This window comes from Arachis ipaensis, chromosome B05 (assembly GCF_000816755.2).
Source record: "Arachis ipaensis cultivar K30076 chromosome B05, Araip1.1, whole genome shotgun sequence".
NCBI classification, from domain to species: Eukaryota; Viridiplantae; Streptophyta; class Magnoliopsida; order Fabales; family Fabaceae; genus Arachis; species Arachis ipaensis.
Genome location: NC_029789.2, coordinates 44,724,291 through 44,737,545, shown reverse-complemented (window position 1 = coordinate 44,737,545; position 13,255 = coordinate 44,724,291). Strand labels below are relative to the sequence as shown.

Below are 13,255 nucleotides of genomic sequence, written 5' to 3'. Positions count from 1 at the left end.
CACAAACAAGAATATAAAGGAATATAAGAGACAGATAACGAATAGATAATGTACATCATATACAACTCATGTAGCGTTATACAAAAGAATTGGTCAGTATATGCCTTCATCAGTGACGATCGGATTTTCTATCGGTAAAGAATAAAAGTAATCGCGCTGTAAGTATAGCTTCTAAACCAACAGAAAATCCTTTCGTACAAACGTTTGGTTGTCACAAGTAACAAAACCCAATAAAATTGATAACCGAGTATTTAAACCTCGGGTCGTCTTCTCAAGGAATTGCAAGGAAGTATGACTTATTATTAGCTATGGAAAAGGTAGAATTTTGGGTTTTTAAAATAAGGAACAGGTAATTTAAATGACAAGAAAAATAAATTAATAATAATAAAATCTCTTGGCAAGGTATAAGAATTTGGAAGTCCTGTCCTAGTTATCCTTATCAGATGTGATGAGAATTGGGTTTTAATCCCACTTAGTTAAGACTTGCTAAGCAAAGGGAAGTCAAGTGAACTAATTAGTTTGATCCTCAGGTCCTAGTCAATTTCTATGGAAAGACTAGAGTTATTGGAGTACAAATTAATCAGCAACTCTCAATTTCAACCACTGCTTTATTTGACAACTCAAGCGTTACCAATTACTTAACCAAAGTCAAAAGGAAGAAAATATTTAAATTAAATTAAAAGTATCAATATAAATAAAGCAAAGCAATCTTAAATCTGAAATACCTCAATAATGTGTATTAAATAAGAAAATCATAACATGAATGTAGCATAAGTCAAGTTGAAAAGATAAATAATAATTAAAGTAATAAATAAAAATAGAAAAAAAAATTAAAGGAATATTAAACCTGTACTTGAAGAGAAGTAATCCTAAAATTAAGAGAAATCCTAATCCTAAATCCTAAGAGAGAGGAGAGAGCCTCTCTCTCTAAAAACTACATCTAAAAACCTAAAATTGTGAATTATGAGCTGATTATTATGAATGAATGGATTCCCCCACTTTATAGCCTCTAATCTGTGTTTTCTGGGCCGAAAACTAGGTCGAAAACAGCCCAGAAATCCTTGGAAAAGAAATCTGCCACGCTGATTTTCGTCACTGCGACGCGTCCGCGTGGAGCACGCGTTCACATCGCGTAGCGTCAGGTTAACTATGGCATATTATATATCAAATCGAAGCCCCGAACGTTAGCTTTCCAACGCAACTGAAACCGCATCGTTTGGACCTCTGTATCTCAAGTTATGACCGTTTTAGTGCGAGAGGGTCAGGCTGACAGCTTTGCAGTTCCTTCAACTTCTTGTATTCCTTCCACTTTTGCATGCTTCCTTTCCATCCTCCAAGCCATTCATGCCCTGTAATCTCTGAAAATACTTAACGCACATATCAAGGCATCGAATGGTAATAAGAGAAGATTAATAATTAGCAAATAAAGATCAAAGAAGCATGTTTTCAATTATAGCACAAAATCAGGAAGGAAAAAGTAAAACCATGTAAATAGTATGAATAAGTGGGTAAAGAGTTGATAAAAACTACTCAATTGAGAACAAGATAAACCATAAAATAGTGGTTTATCAACCTCTCCACACTTAAACAATAGCATGTCCTCATGCTAAGCTCAAGAGAAGCTATAAAGGAGTGAAGAGGAATGGTAAAATGTATGAAATGCAACCTATGAATGCAACTACATGCAGAATGATTTTTCCTACTTGGTTAAAAGTAAATAAATCTTTTAAGAACAAATATGAACTGGATTTCACTAATTCAACTCATAAAAATGAAGTACAAATAGACTTGTAAAAGAAAATAGCTCGTGAAAGCCGGGAACAAAGAATCGAGCATCGAATCCTCACTGGAAGTGTATGCACTCTAATCACTTAAGTGTTTTAGGTTCGATTCTCTCAATTCTCTACTAACCTTGCTTTCTAAGGCTTGCTCTTCATCTAACAATCAACATAAATTTGATGCACAGATACACATATCAAGAGGTCTTTTAAGGGTTGTAATGGGGTTAGGGTCAAGGTAGGATTGTATTTGGCCAAGTGGACTAAAATCTAAATCCTTAATTAACTTAAGCTTTTCACCTAACTTTAGACAATCCATGTAATCATAATACCACATCTAACTATCCATTAACCATATTTTCCACATATTCATGCATTCTAATTTCAAGTACAGTACATATGCATTGCTTTCACCACTTACTTTGGGACATTTTGTCCCCTTTTACTTATTTGCTTTTTTTTTCTTTTTCTCCTTTTTCATTTTTTTTCTTTATATATATTTTATTAGTATTATTATTATTTTTTTTCTTTTTTTTTTCTCAATACATATGATTAAATTATTGAATGCATGAACATGTCCTAAACATTTCTTTCACATTTTCAGAAAATTCTAACATACTCAATTCTCAAACTAAATGTTTCCAAACCCACTTTTCCCATACTTAAATCATAAGCACTCTCACTAGTCTAAGCTAACCAAGGATTCAAATTAAGGACATTATTGTTTTCCGCTTAGAGTTAGTGATGAGCTAAAGTAAAGAACAAAGAGGTAAAATAGGCTCAAAATTGGTTTGCAAGGGATTATGAAAGGTAAGGCCATATGGGTATGTAAGCTTAGTGAAACAAGGGCCTCAATCATATAAGTGCATGCATACATCAAACCATGGAAATATAGAATTAAGCAAGACAAAGATTACAATTTTAGAGAGAAAAACACACACCAAAAATAAAATATTGGTTGGTAAAATACAACCAATTCAAATAGGCTCAAAAATTTCACAGGTTTTGTGTGTTCGAACTCTAAACCATGTTCCAGTATAATATTTCTTCAAACAAGTGTAACATTAAATTTTATTCAAATTAGTGAAATGCTCTAAAAAAATTTTTTGAAAAAGAAAATATTACTTCAACCAAGTAGTAAAATATGCACAAAATCAAATAATCATGCAATCAAACATGCAAATGCAATAACTAACAAGGAAAATAAACCATTGGTGTTGAGATAGAAGAGTAACTAACCCATGGAGATCGGTATCGACCTCCCCACACTTAAAGATTGCACCGTCCTCGGTGCATGCTGAGATGTGCAGGTGGACGGGTTGTTCCAACTGATGCTTTTCTTCAAGGATTGTGCAGATTGACTTGTTTGTTTCCCCTTTTAGAAGTTTCTCCCTTTTTCCGTCTTCGGTGGCCAGCCTGAAAGAAGAGAAAAAGAAGAACAGTAACCCAGAAATAAAGATAAAATAAAATATGGTTGGGTTAATGCCAAATAATGAGGGTCTCAATTACATGGTAGCTACAACATGCAAGTGAGAAAACAGTAGAAGTACATGGCAAATCAAGAGTGCAAAAATTTGCAACAATAGGGAAGAGAGTGTGGGTAAGGAGAGATAATATAAATTCATGTCAATGTAAAAGTAATACATGTATAAAAGATTTGCATTGATTTAAATAATATTACCTAACCAGAATAAAACAAGTCACTAAGCACCCAAAATAATTCAAGAGAAGATGCAACAGTTAAATAAGAAAATCAACACCAAAGGAAAAATAATGAATTTAGAAAAGAAAAGAAAAATATGAACTAAATTAAATACAATAAATGAAATATGAAAATAAATTGAGTAAAATAGAATGAAGGTGAAAAGTAATGAGAAGTGAAAAAAATAAAGTAAGAAAGAAAGAAGAAAAGATAGAAGAAATTAGTATTAGAAAAGAAAAGACAAGATAATTGGCGCTGATCTGGATAAGTTGTGCGGCGCAGGCGACGCGAACGCGTGAGTGACGCGGTTGCGTGGTGCGCGATAAGGTCAGGTGACGCGGACGCGTGGGTCACGCGATCGCGTGGTCCGATTTGTGCAATTAGCGCGAGTGCAGCCTCGCGTTCGCGCAACTCTCTGTTCGAAACTCTTTTTGCCAAATTTTTGGGTGACGCGGTCGCATGGTTGACGCGATCGCGTGGATGACCAATTTTCAGAAAACGACGCAGCCGCGTGGGGAATGCGTTCGCGTGGGAGGGCTTGGGCATCCAGCATAAGTCCAGCCTCATTCCAGCCAACATACTGCTATACACCCGTTTTACGTCGATTTTTAGGGTCACGCGTTTGCGTGGGTGACGCGGATGCGTGGGAGGCATTTTTCCCACATGATGCGGTCGCGTGGATCAATTTGTGCCAAAGGCAAAAATCTCTTTTCTTCCTTGAGGCACATATGACGCGGACGCGTCGTCAACGCTGTCGCGTCGCGTGCAATTTTTTTTATGCATGAAAAATGCAAAATGCAAAATGCAATGCTGATATGGATGTTATGAATAATTACAGGTTCAATAAAATAGAATAAAACTTTAAAAACAAACAAAACGAAATAAAATTGATAACCGAGTATTTAAACCTCGGGTCGTCTTCTCAAGAAATTGCAGGGAAGTATGACTTATTATTAGCTATGGAAAAGGTAGAATTTTGGGTTTTTAAAATAAGGAACAGGTAATTTAAATGACAAGAAAAATAAATTAATAATAATAAAATCTCTTGGCAAGGTATAAGAATTTGGAAGTCCTGTCCTAATTATCCTTATCAGATGTGATGAGAATTGGGTTTTAATCCCACTTAGTTAACCCTTGCTAAGCAAAGGGAAGTCAAGTGGACTAATTAGTTTGATCCTCAGGTCCTAGTCAATTCCTATGGAAAGACTAGAGTTATTGGAGTACAAATTAATCAGCAACTCCCAATTTCAACCACTGCTTTATTTGAAAACTCAAGCGTTACCAATTACTTAACCAAAGCCAAAAGGAAGAAAATATCTAAATTAAATTAAAAGCATCAATATAAATAAAGCAAAGCAATCTTAAATCTAAAATACCTCAATAATGTGTATTAAATAAGAAAATCATAACATGAATGTAGCATAAGTCAAGTTGAAAAGATAAATAATAATTAAAGTAATAAATAAAAATGGAAAATAAATTAAAGGAATATTAAACCTGTACTTGAAGAGAAGTAATCCTAAAATTAAGAGAAATCCTAATCCTAAATCCTAAGAGAGAGAGGAGAGAGCCTCTCTCTCTAAAAACTACATCTAAAAACATAAAATTGTGAATTATGAGCTGATTATTATGAATGAATGGATTTCCCCACTTTATAACTTCTAATCTGTGTTTTCTGGGCCGAAAACTGGGTCGAAAACAGCCCAGAAATCGCTGGAGAAGAAATCTGCCACGCGTTCGCGTCGCCTAGCGTCAGGACAACTATGGCATATTATATATCAAATCGAAGCCCCGGACGTTAGCTTTCCAATGCAACTGAAACCGCATAGTTTGGACCTCTGTGGCTCAAGTTATGACTATTTTAGTGTGAGAGGCTCAGGCTGACAGCTTTGCAGTTCCTTCAACTTCTTGTATTCCTTCCACTTTTGCATGCTTCCTTTCCATCCTCCAAGCCATTCCTGCCCTGTAATCTCTGAAAATACTTAACGCACATATCAAGGCATCGAATGGTAATAAGAGAAGATTAATAATTAGCAAATATAATATCAAAGAAGCATGTTTTCAATCATAGCACAAAATCAGGAAGGAAAAAGTAAAACCATGTAAATAGTATGAATAAGTGAGTAAAGAGTTGATAAAAACCACTCAATTGAGTACAAGATAAACCATAAAATAGTGGTTTATCAATCAGCCTCTACATAGATAATATATACATATATAACATACGATACCCCAGAGCCTGGCCCATATAAAAAGCCGTTAAGTTGACTCCTAGGCTAGCCTAACAACACTAAAGCTTCTAACCTCTCTGGTGTACTAACGCAAGTGAGAATTTAACCAAAAGTCAATGTTAAGTTGGAGTACAATAAAAAAAATGCTTCTACAACTGTCTACCTGTCATCACACGTCACCGTTAGGCAAGTCACCATGGTGCTCACCCATCTGCTGATCGCTGTTTGAAGAGTGTATCTCCTTCTGCTCGAACTCCATCTCAGGGTCCTCCTCCTCCTCGTCATTAGGAACCATAACAATGTCCCCAAAACCACCAATAGCACTACAATCACTACTCACGAATCCATTAGCGAGCATAGGTCCGTTCGTATGGATAGGAACAACTCCATCATCATGAAGTATCGACTAATTTTCAGGCTGACCCTCTGGAATAATAGGCTCAGAAAGAAAGTCCTACTCAGGAGGAATCACTGGGACGTAGTCACCAACTAACTTTGGCTCCTCATGTACCACAAGCTTAGGTGCTGCCTGATACAATGGCTAGGCTGGAATCGGATGTCCAGGTGCATCGGGAAAAGGGTGGCTGGAGCGTCAGGATTTAACCATGATAACGGAAACTCGTAGGGAGCATCTGTGCCAAAAAGAGGGCTAGATAGTGGATGCTGAAAAGGGCGATCGTGTAGTAAATATGATAGACCGGATCCTCGTACACGTACGGCTCCTTAACCTTATAAAAGATGACTCCCGTCTCCATTTGAAGGGGGAAAAGGAAGGGGTAAGAATTGGGAGATTCTTAATAGAGTTAGACTAATTAGTCAAGTTAATTGCTTCCATCGCGTTTGTCAGACAGTAAAGTATCTTAAGAATATACTAATACAATAAACAAAGAAGGCAGAAAAAATAGGGATTACAAAACACAAACAAGAAATACAGAAAGCAGAATTCAAACACAAAAAATGTACAATAGAGAATGGTGCACACAGAAGAATGATGCATGTCTAGCCCTAGTGCAGGCAATGAGCTCATTTGTTGGTTACATACCCGTTCCCAATGTTACCTGGAGTCCTTTGACCAGGTAAGGCTTTCTAGTTTGCATACTTGCTGTAAGCCTCTTGTCTTACAGTGCGGCACTCTCTAGCCAACGTATGTGTTTATATCCTCTGTAAGAAACCTCTATCTTACAGGTGCGGCATTCTAGCCGTGTATGATTTGATATTCTCTGTAAGCGACCCTAGGTCTTTAGCTTACAGGTGCAGCCCTTTGTGGCTATGTATCACTTAAAAGTGATCTCAATAGTCGCACCACCATCTTTCTGGTTGCCTCCTTACAGCAGATTATCACATAATCATTCTTAGTATCATAATTAGTTTCAGAATCTTGATCGTTGTCTCTTTCCTTTTTATTTTCTCTTTTTAATATTTACTTTATTGTTCTTTGTACACTTTTTTAACTAACTTTTATTAACTTCTTAAAGTTCCCTTTTCTCTTTCATCTCTACCTCTTTAATATGTTCTTACTACTCGTTAGATGTTCTATGAAGAAAAATATGAGATTCTGAGCTTAATATTGTCTTTCTAAGGGTTTTAAGAAATTTTGCCATTTTACTATTATTTTTTTATTATTATTAATAAAATAATAATATTTAATATTTTATTTTTAAAATATATTTAATAATATTTTATTCATAAATTTTTGAAAATTGTATTTTGACCTCCCTTTTATTAATTAACATTTTACCCCAAAAATTTTTAATATTTATACTTTGATCACACAATAATCAAAACATTAGGGTTTTCTTGTTCTTCAAGAAACTCAAAGTATTATTCATCTTCATGTTCTTTAAAAATTCATTAAATTTTCACTTGATCTTTAACTAGTTTTTCAATCTTTTCGGTAACCAATTTTTCTCATATTTCAATTCCAATTTCCAGCCACTTTTTCACATAATTTTCAGCATGATTTTAACTCAAATTCATCACCAAAACTGGGCTGAAGTTTCGGTTTTCTAGTAGCCACAATAACCGAAAATTTAAAGTTACTTTTCATCAAATTTTCATCAAATTTTCAACAAGATTCAAGCGCATAAACACTCAAAATCAAGCACAAACCAACCATCACCCAATCACACAATAAGAACACAATTAATCAAGATAAATTTTGCCAAACCTACCTCTTTTTAATGCCGGCTGCACTTCTAAGTTTCCTAGTTCACTTTTCCTCCTAGATTTCAATAAAAAATAACTTTAAATCTCAAAAATCCCAACTAAATGAACCTTAATCAGCTTGTTAGGAAGGGTTGCCTCACCTTAAACTTGCTAAAAATGGATGTTCTTTGACCCACAAGTCAACGTAAGCAAGAGATCTAGGAAAGAACATAAAAAAAAAAACCACAAGTTTCAAGCGTGGTTTGTCATGGCCGAACCAAAGAGGGAGAAAGAGCAGCCACCTAACCTGAATTTGATCCAAAAAATGTCACATGGTTTTGAAGAGGAAAAAGAGAAGACCACTTTAATCGATTTAAACTTTTGATCAGAGTTTTGGTTATGAAGAAATCAAGTTTTGAAGATCAAGTGTTCATGGAATTTCTCTCTTTTTCTTTCTTCTTGTTTCGGCCTTGGAGGAGAAGAATGAGAAGCTGCTAGGTGTCCCTTGGTGAGTGGAGAAACTGTGGCTAAAGTTGATTGGGTGGTAAAAAAGTTTGTCACAAATATCTCAAGTGGATAATTACTAAAGCTAGATGTATTAGGATACAAGTAATAACACATCTAGAGATTAACATTTGAGCTACTAGTATAGATGACATTATAACATGATAAGCATGAGAATAGAAAGTATATGATGAAGCATTAGCATTGCTAAAGTCATCAGAAAGTACTGGCATTAACCTGCACCAGTAGACTGTGAGTCCGGTTATTATATTACTAAACTTATCTTCTGTTTTAATTGAAGCAGATCAAATAATAATATAATAATGCTTAAGCAGCTCAAATAATAATATAATAATATTATATTATTATTTTTTTCTCTCGCGATTCGAGTTCTGCTCACTAAACCGAGACTAATTAGGAATCAGAATTTCAAAACTCCTAGCCGAAGCGGCTTAAAAACTAGGTATTTCGTGACTGAGTCGTCAAGTTTAATATAATATATCTAACTTTGGTAATTATCTCCCAAATGATATTTTATATTTTAGTAACTTGATGACTCACCTTAGTACTCCACACAGTCTCCCACTCCCAACCACCTCCACCTTTATTTCTTCATCCTTTTCTTCGAGATTAAGAGAGAAAAAGTGAGAGAATTTCAAGTGCACACCTATATTTTCTTCAAGCTTCAAGCTAGGCCTTCTTCCAAACTTAAACCCCTCTCAAAAATCTAAACTAATTAAAGTGTTCTTCTTGATATTTTATCTTCTCTTCATGTTTTTGCTTCTTGAAGTTTTAGCCATGAAGTGAACATGAAAAAATTTGATGTTCTTGATGTTCTTGCTTAGAAAATCATATCTAGAAGGCTTGAGGAGCAAGAAACCATTAATTTCAGCTTGAAAAAGGTGAGAAAATTGTTCTTGATTTGTTGATGAAGGTTCGGCCTTCATAGTTTTCTTGGACTAAAAGTTAACTTTGATTGAAAACTAAATAAGAAAGTGAGTTTACATGTTCCAAGAAGAGAACAGATTTTAAGCTTACAAAAGAGGTAATATTTGACTAAATTAATTATGAAAAAAAGTGTGTATTTGATGTGTGTTTGTTGAATTGATATTTGGTAATGTGAAATAAGTGTTTAAATGATTGTTTGGTGATGTTGTTATGATTTTCAAAAGCTTAGAAATTGAAAATTCTTTAGATGTACCATGGCTAATTTGTTTGGTGCTTTTGAAGGACTTAATTTCTAAGATTTTTTTATGTGTTTTTTATGTGAATTTGAAGGTTAAAACATGGAATCAAGAATTCTTAAAAGAGATTAAAGAAAAGCTTAAGAAGGTGTTAAAAATTAAAGAAAGATTCATGAAAAAAAGTGGATGAACTTTTTTATTTTCATGGAGGAAGGGTAAAAAGGTAATTTATTAATAAGGATACAATGGTCTTTTGGTATAAGATTAAGGTTAAAATAATAATTTGGAGGTATAAAGATATTTTGGTCATTTAATGAGTGGTTGCTACTTTTTGCGTGACTACTAATAGTGATAACCCCACTATCGAATACTAAGACAAATGAGTCAAAACAAGGGCGGTGAGGCATGGCCAAAGAGGTGGCAAAGTTCTTGTTGGTGAGTCTCCCTTTGATTGAGGAACGCATTTGGAATGAAGTGATTGATCATTTCATTACTAGGCTGTCCGCCTCCTTTTCGTCCTCTACAAGACTAGCCTACGATCTTCCCAATGACCTTGAATTTCTTATCCGTAAAGCAATAAACCCAATTAAAAAGGCAATGGAAATCAAGTAAAGTAGAAAAGTCATCAGGCTAAGAGCCTATTCTTGCAACAGGCATGACATAATTGCAAAATGAGTGTCTTCCTTACCTCACATCCTAGTCTGCTCATGGTCATGGAAACCTCGTCTTTTTGGCATAACTGCCTCTAGCAGCCCCTTCTCTAAGACCTTGGTCAATTATTTCCTTTTACTCATATTCGTGTCTATGTATTTGTTCCTATCATACATTTTCGTATGATAGGTTTATCATTGTTGGCTATGAAGTCTGCATAAAAGTTGCCTTGGCAAAGACCGTGAACAGGGATCACTGTGAGTTGTTTGATCTGTACAGTCTTAAAACATAACTCTTCACGGGTGATCCTCAATCTCAAAATTTGTAATCAGACTTAGAGCTTCTGCAAAATCAGTTTCAAGAATATCATCTTTTATTTCATAACCTTCAATAGCATTAATCGTCTTTCTATTGCCCAAAGTTTAATAGCTAAACAAAAACTTTTGACATGTGTCTACAAAAACAAAATAACCATCCGCCTTGGTCATCTTTTGCAATCCCTCCAATCCCCAGGCTTCCCTTTGTTTTGCACACCTTTTAATATATTTATTTATTATTTTTTTAGTTTTATTCTAGAATTTATACTTATTCTCCAGATTATTGATTTTGTTCTTGTACTATTGTCATGTAAGATATTTCGTTAATTATTTAACTTTGACCTCACGGTGGGACTATATTGAAATTAAATAAAACTTTTTTAAATTTAAATAGGACACTTTAAATTTTAAAAACTAAAATACGCCAAATATAGGGGACTAATTTAAAACTTTACCTTTAAAAAAATATTTTAAACAGTTATAAAAAATTTTAATTATCCGCAAAATAAAAAATATTTTAAATTTTATAAAAATACTTACAAATAATTATAAAAAAATTAGATGTTACTCTGCAGTAATTTATGCGAAAATTATAAATGGTGCACATAAAAAAATAGACAAAAATGTAATCAGATTGAAATTAAGACATTCATCTAATATTCTTGTCCAAACAATTTATTCTTTTAATTTACCTAAATAGAACGTGAGCCAACTATTTTCTTGAGTGAGTCAATGCGGAGTGTGTTCGAAGTTTATATAGGCATACAATACACTCATGAACAACTTTTCAATATTGATTCTTGAATGGATCCACCAACGCTTGATATCATTGACTCTTCTTCCATTGCTCAGTGATTTTCTGAAGATTAGTCTCAGAACCACCACCAACACCTATGGCCTTCCTTGCGGCCATTTTCACTTGCTCAGCTTTGGTAATCAAAGACTCATTGCTCATCAACTCTTTAATGGCGTCTCCAATTTCCTCCCCTCTCACCAACCTTTCCCCTTCCCAACCCCAATCCTTCTTCCAAATACCAAACCCTCCATTTGACACCACAAATTCTGCATTTATCTTTTGATCTCCTAACAAAGGCCATCCCAATATGGGAACACCATAAAATGCCGCTTCCATAACTGAGTTCCAACCACAATGACTAAAAAACCCTCCAACAGCACTATGATCAAGAATCTGCCTTTGGTCAAGCCATTCTTTAACCACCAACCCCTTATTGTCCTTTGTAATCTTCTCTACAAGCTCAATTCCTAATACCCCTTCTAACCCTTTCTCTTCATCTTCCTTATCAACCTTGTTACCCTTCACAACCCACAGAAACCTGAATCCACTTCTCACCAACCCATCTCCAATCTCTCTAATTTGGTTACTTTTCAAAGCTATTCTGCTTCCAAAGCAAACATAAATAACAGAACCATTAGGCTGTTTATCAAGCCACTTCAATGACTCTCCCCTTTCGCCTAAACCCTCAAACTCATAGCAGGGAACAAAGGGTCCAAGAGCGTGAACCGGTGGCATGTCTTTCACCACTTCCCCAGCGTTAAGAGCCTTAAGAGTCTTCGACTCCACCTCTTCAAACGTGTTGAGGAAGACACCATGTAGTTTTGTGACCTTAGGACTGTCTTCCAAGAAAATTTTGCGGTAGATACCGTCCCTGTCAAGAAGCTGCGGAGGGAGCGATGATTTAGACACAGATGAAAAACCCGGAATATCAATACCATCGCCGTCAGAAATGGATTCAGCTGCTTTGGGGAAGTAGGAATAGAAACAGAACATGGAAGCAGAGGAAGTGAACAAGATATAGTGAGGAACGCCAATGGCGGTTGCAACTGGAAGAACGGGTGAGATCAGTGTCATGTCATAGACGAATGAGGACAAAGGTGGAGAGAGGGAGGACAAGAGAGGATGGAGAAGGTGGCAGGAGCGGCGAATGGCGTCGAATTGGAGGAAGAAAGGGTCTGCATTTGCAGTGTGAGAAGAAGAAGGGAGAAGGTGAAGGTTGAGTTGGTTGACCTGTGGGAAAGCAGAGAAGAACTTTGAGAGAAGGTTTGATTCAGCGTTAGAAACGGTTGGTTTTGGGGTTATGAGTGTGACGTAGCAGTGGTGGTGGCAGAGCATTGCTGCAAGCCTTAGAAACGGGGTTAGATGCCCCATGCCTGCGCTTGGCAAGAGAGCCACATGAGCAACACAAGGAGAAGAAGACATGGCTACTAAGGTCTTTCCTTGTTTTGAACTTTTGTTGGATCGAATGTAGAGGGAAAATGTTGCAGATAGAGAAATGTTTGGGGTCTATCTGATATATATAATTCTTATGTGAAAAAGGTATTATTTATAGCTAAAACATTGAATTCGTTTACAATGAGCGAGAATCTCTATTTTAGAGGAATACTATTCTAAAATAACATATGAGCAATGATATAACAAAGGACAGCAGTTGACATCTATTTGTTTGTTCTGTGAAAAATCCAACCAAATGGGCAAATTATCCAACACTGTTATAAACTTATAATATTATTTAAGGCGGATGTCATTTGGATTTGGTATACAACATGTGCATTACCAAACCAAATCATTCATAATTTGTCAATTCGGCAACCAATCCAATGCCTATAAAAAGCCTCCAAGTAAGAAAGAAATGGATCGTCAACAAAAATGAAATCAACCAAGTGTCATTCCTTCAAATAAATTATATTAAGTATATTATTATTAAAAATTTGTTATAAAATCTTA

The 13,255-nt window shown here is 35.3% G+C and overlaps 1 protein-coding gene and 1 long non-coding RNA gene across 2 annotated transcripts; one reads left to right on the top strand and one right to left on the bottom strand.

Moving 5' to 3' along the window:
• Positions 8,751-10,715, top strand: LOC110271986. Its single transcript, XR_002362888.1, has 2 exons — positions 8,751-9,262; positions 9,894-10,715. It is a non-coding gene; the product is annotated as an uncharacterized LOC110271986 (long non-coding RNA).
• Positions 11,083-12,717, bottom strand: LOC107643597 (UDP-glycosyltransferase 13; the record flags this gene model as incomplete). Its single annotated transcript, XM_016347287.2, is given in 1 exon segment — positions 11,083-12,717. A coding segment is annotated over 1 exon segment (1,379 nt), but the record flags the coding sequence as incomplete, so codon positions are not given.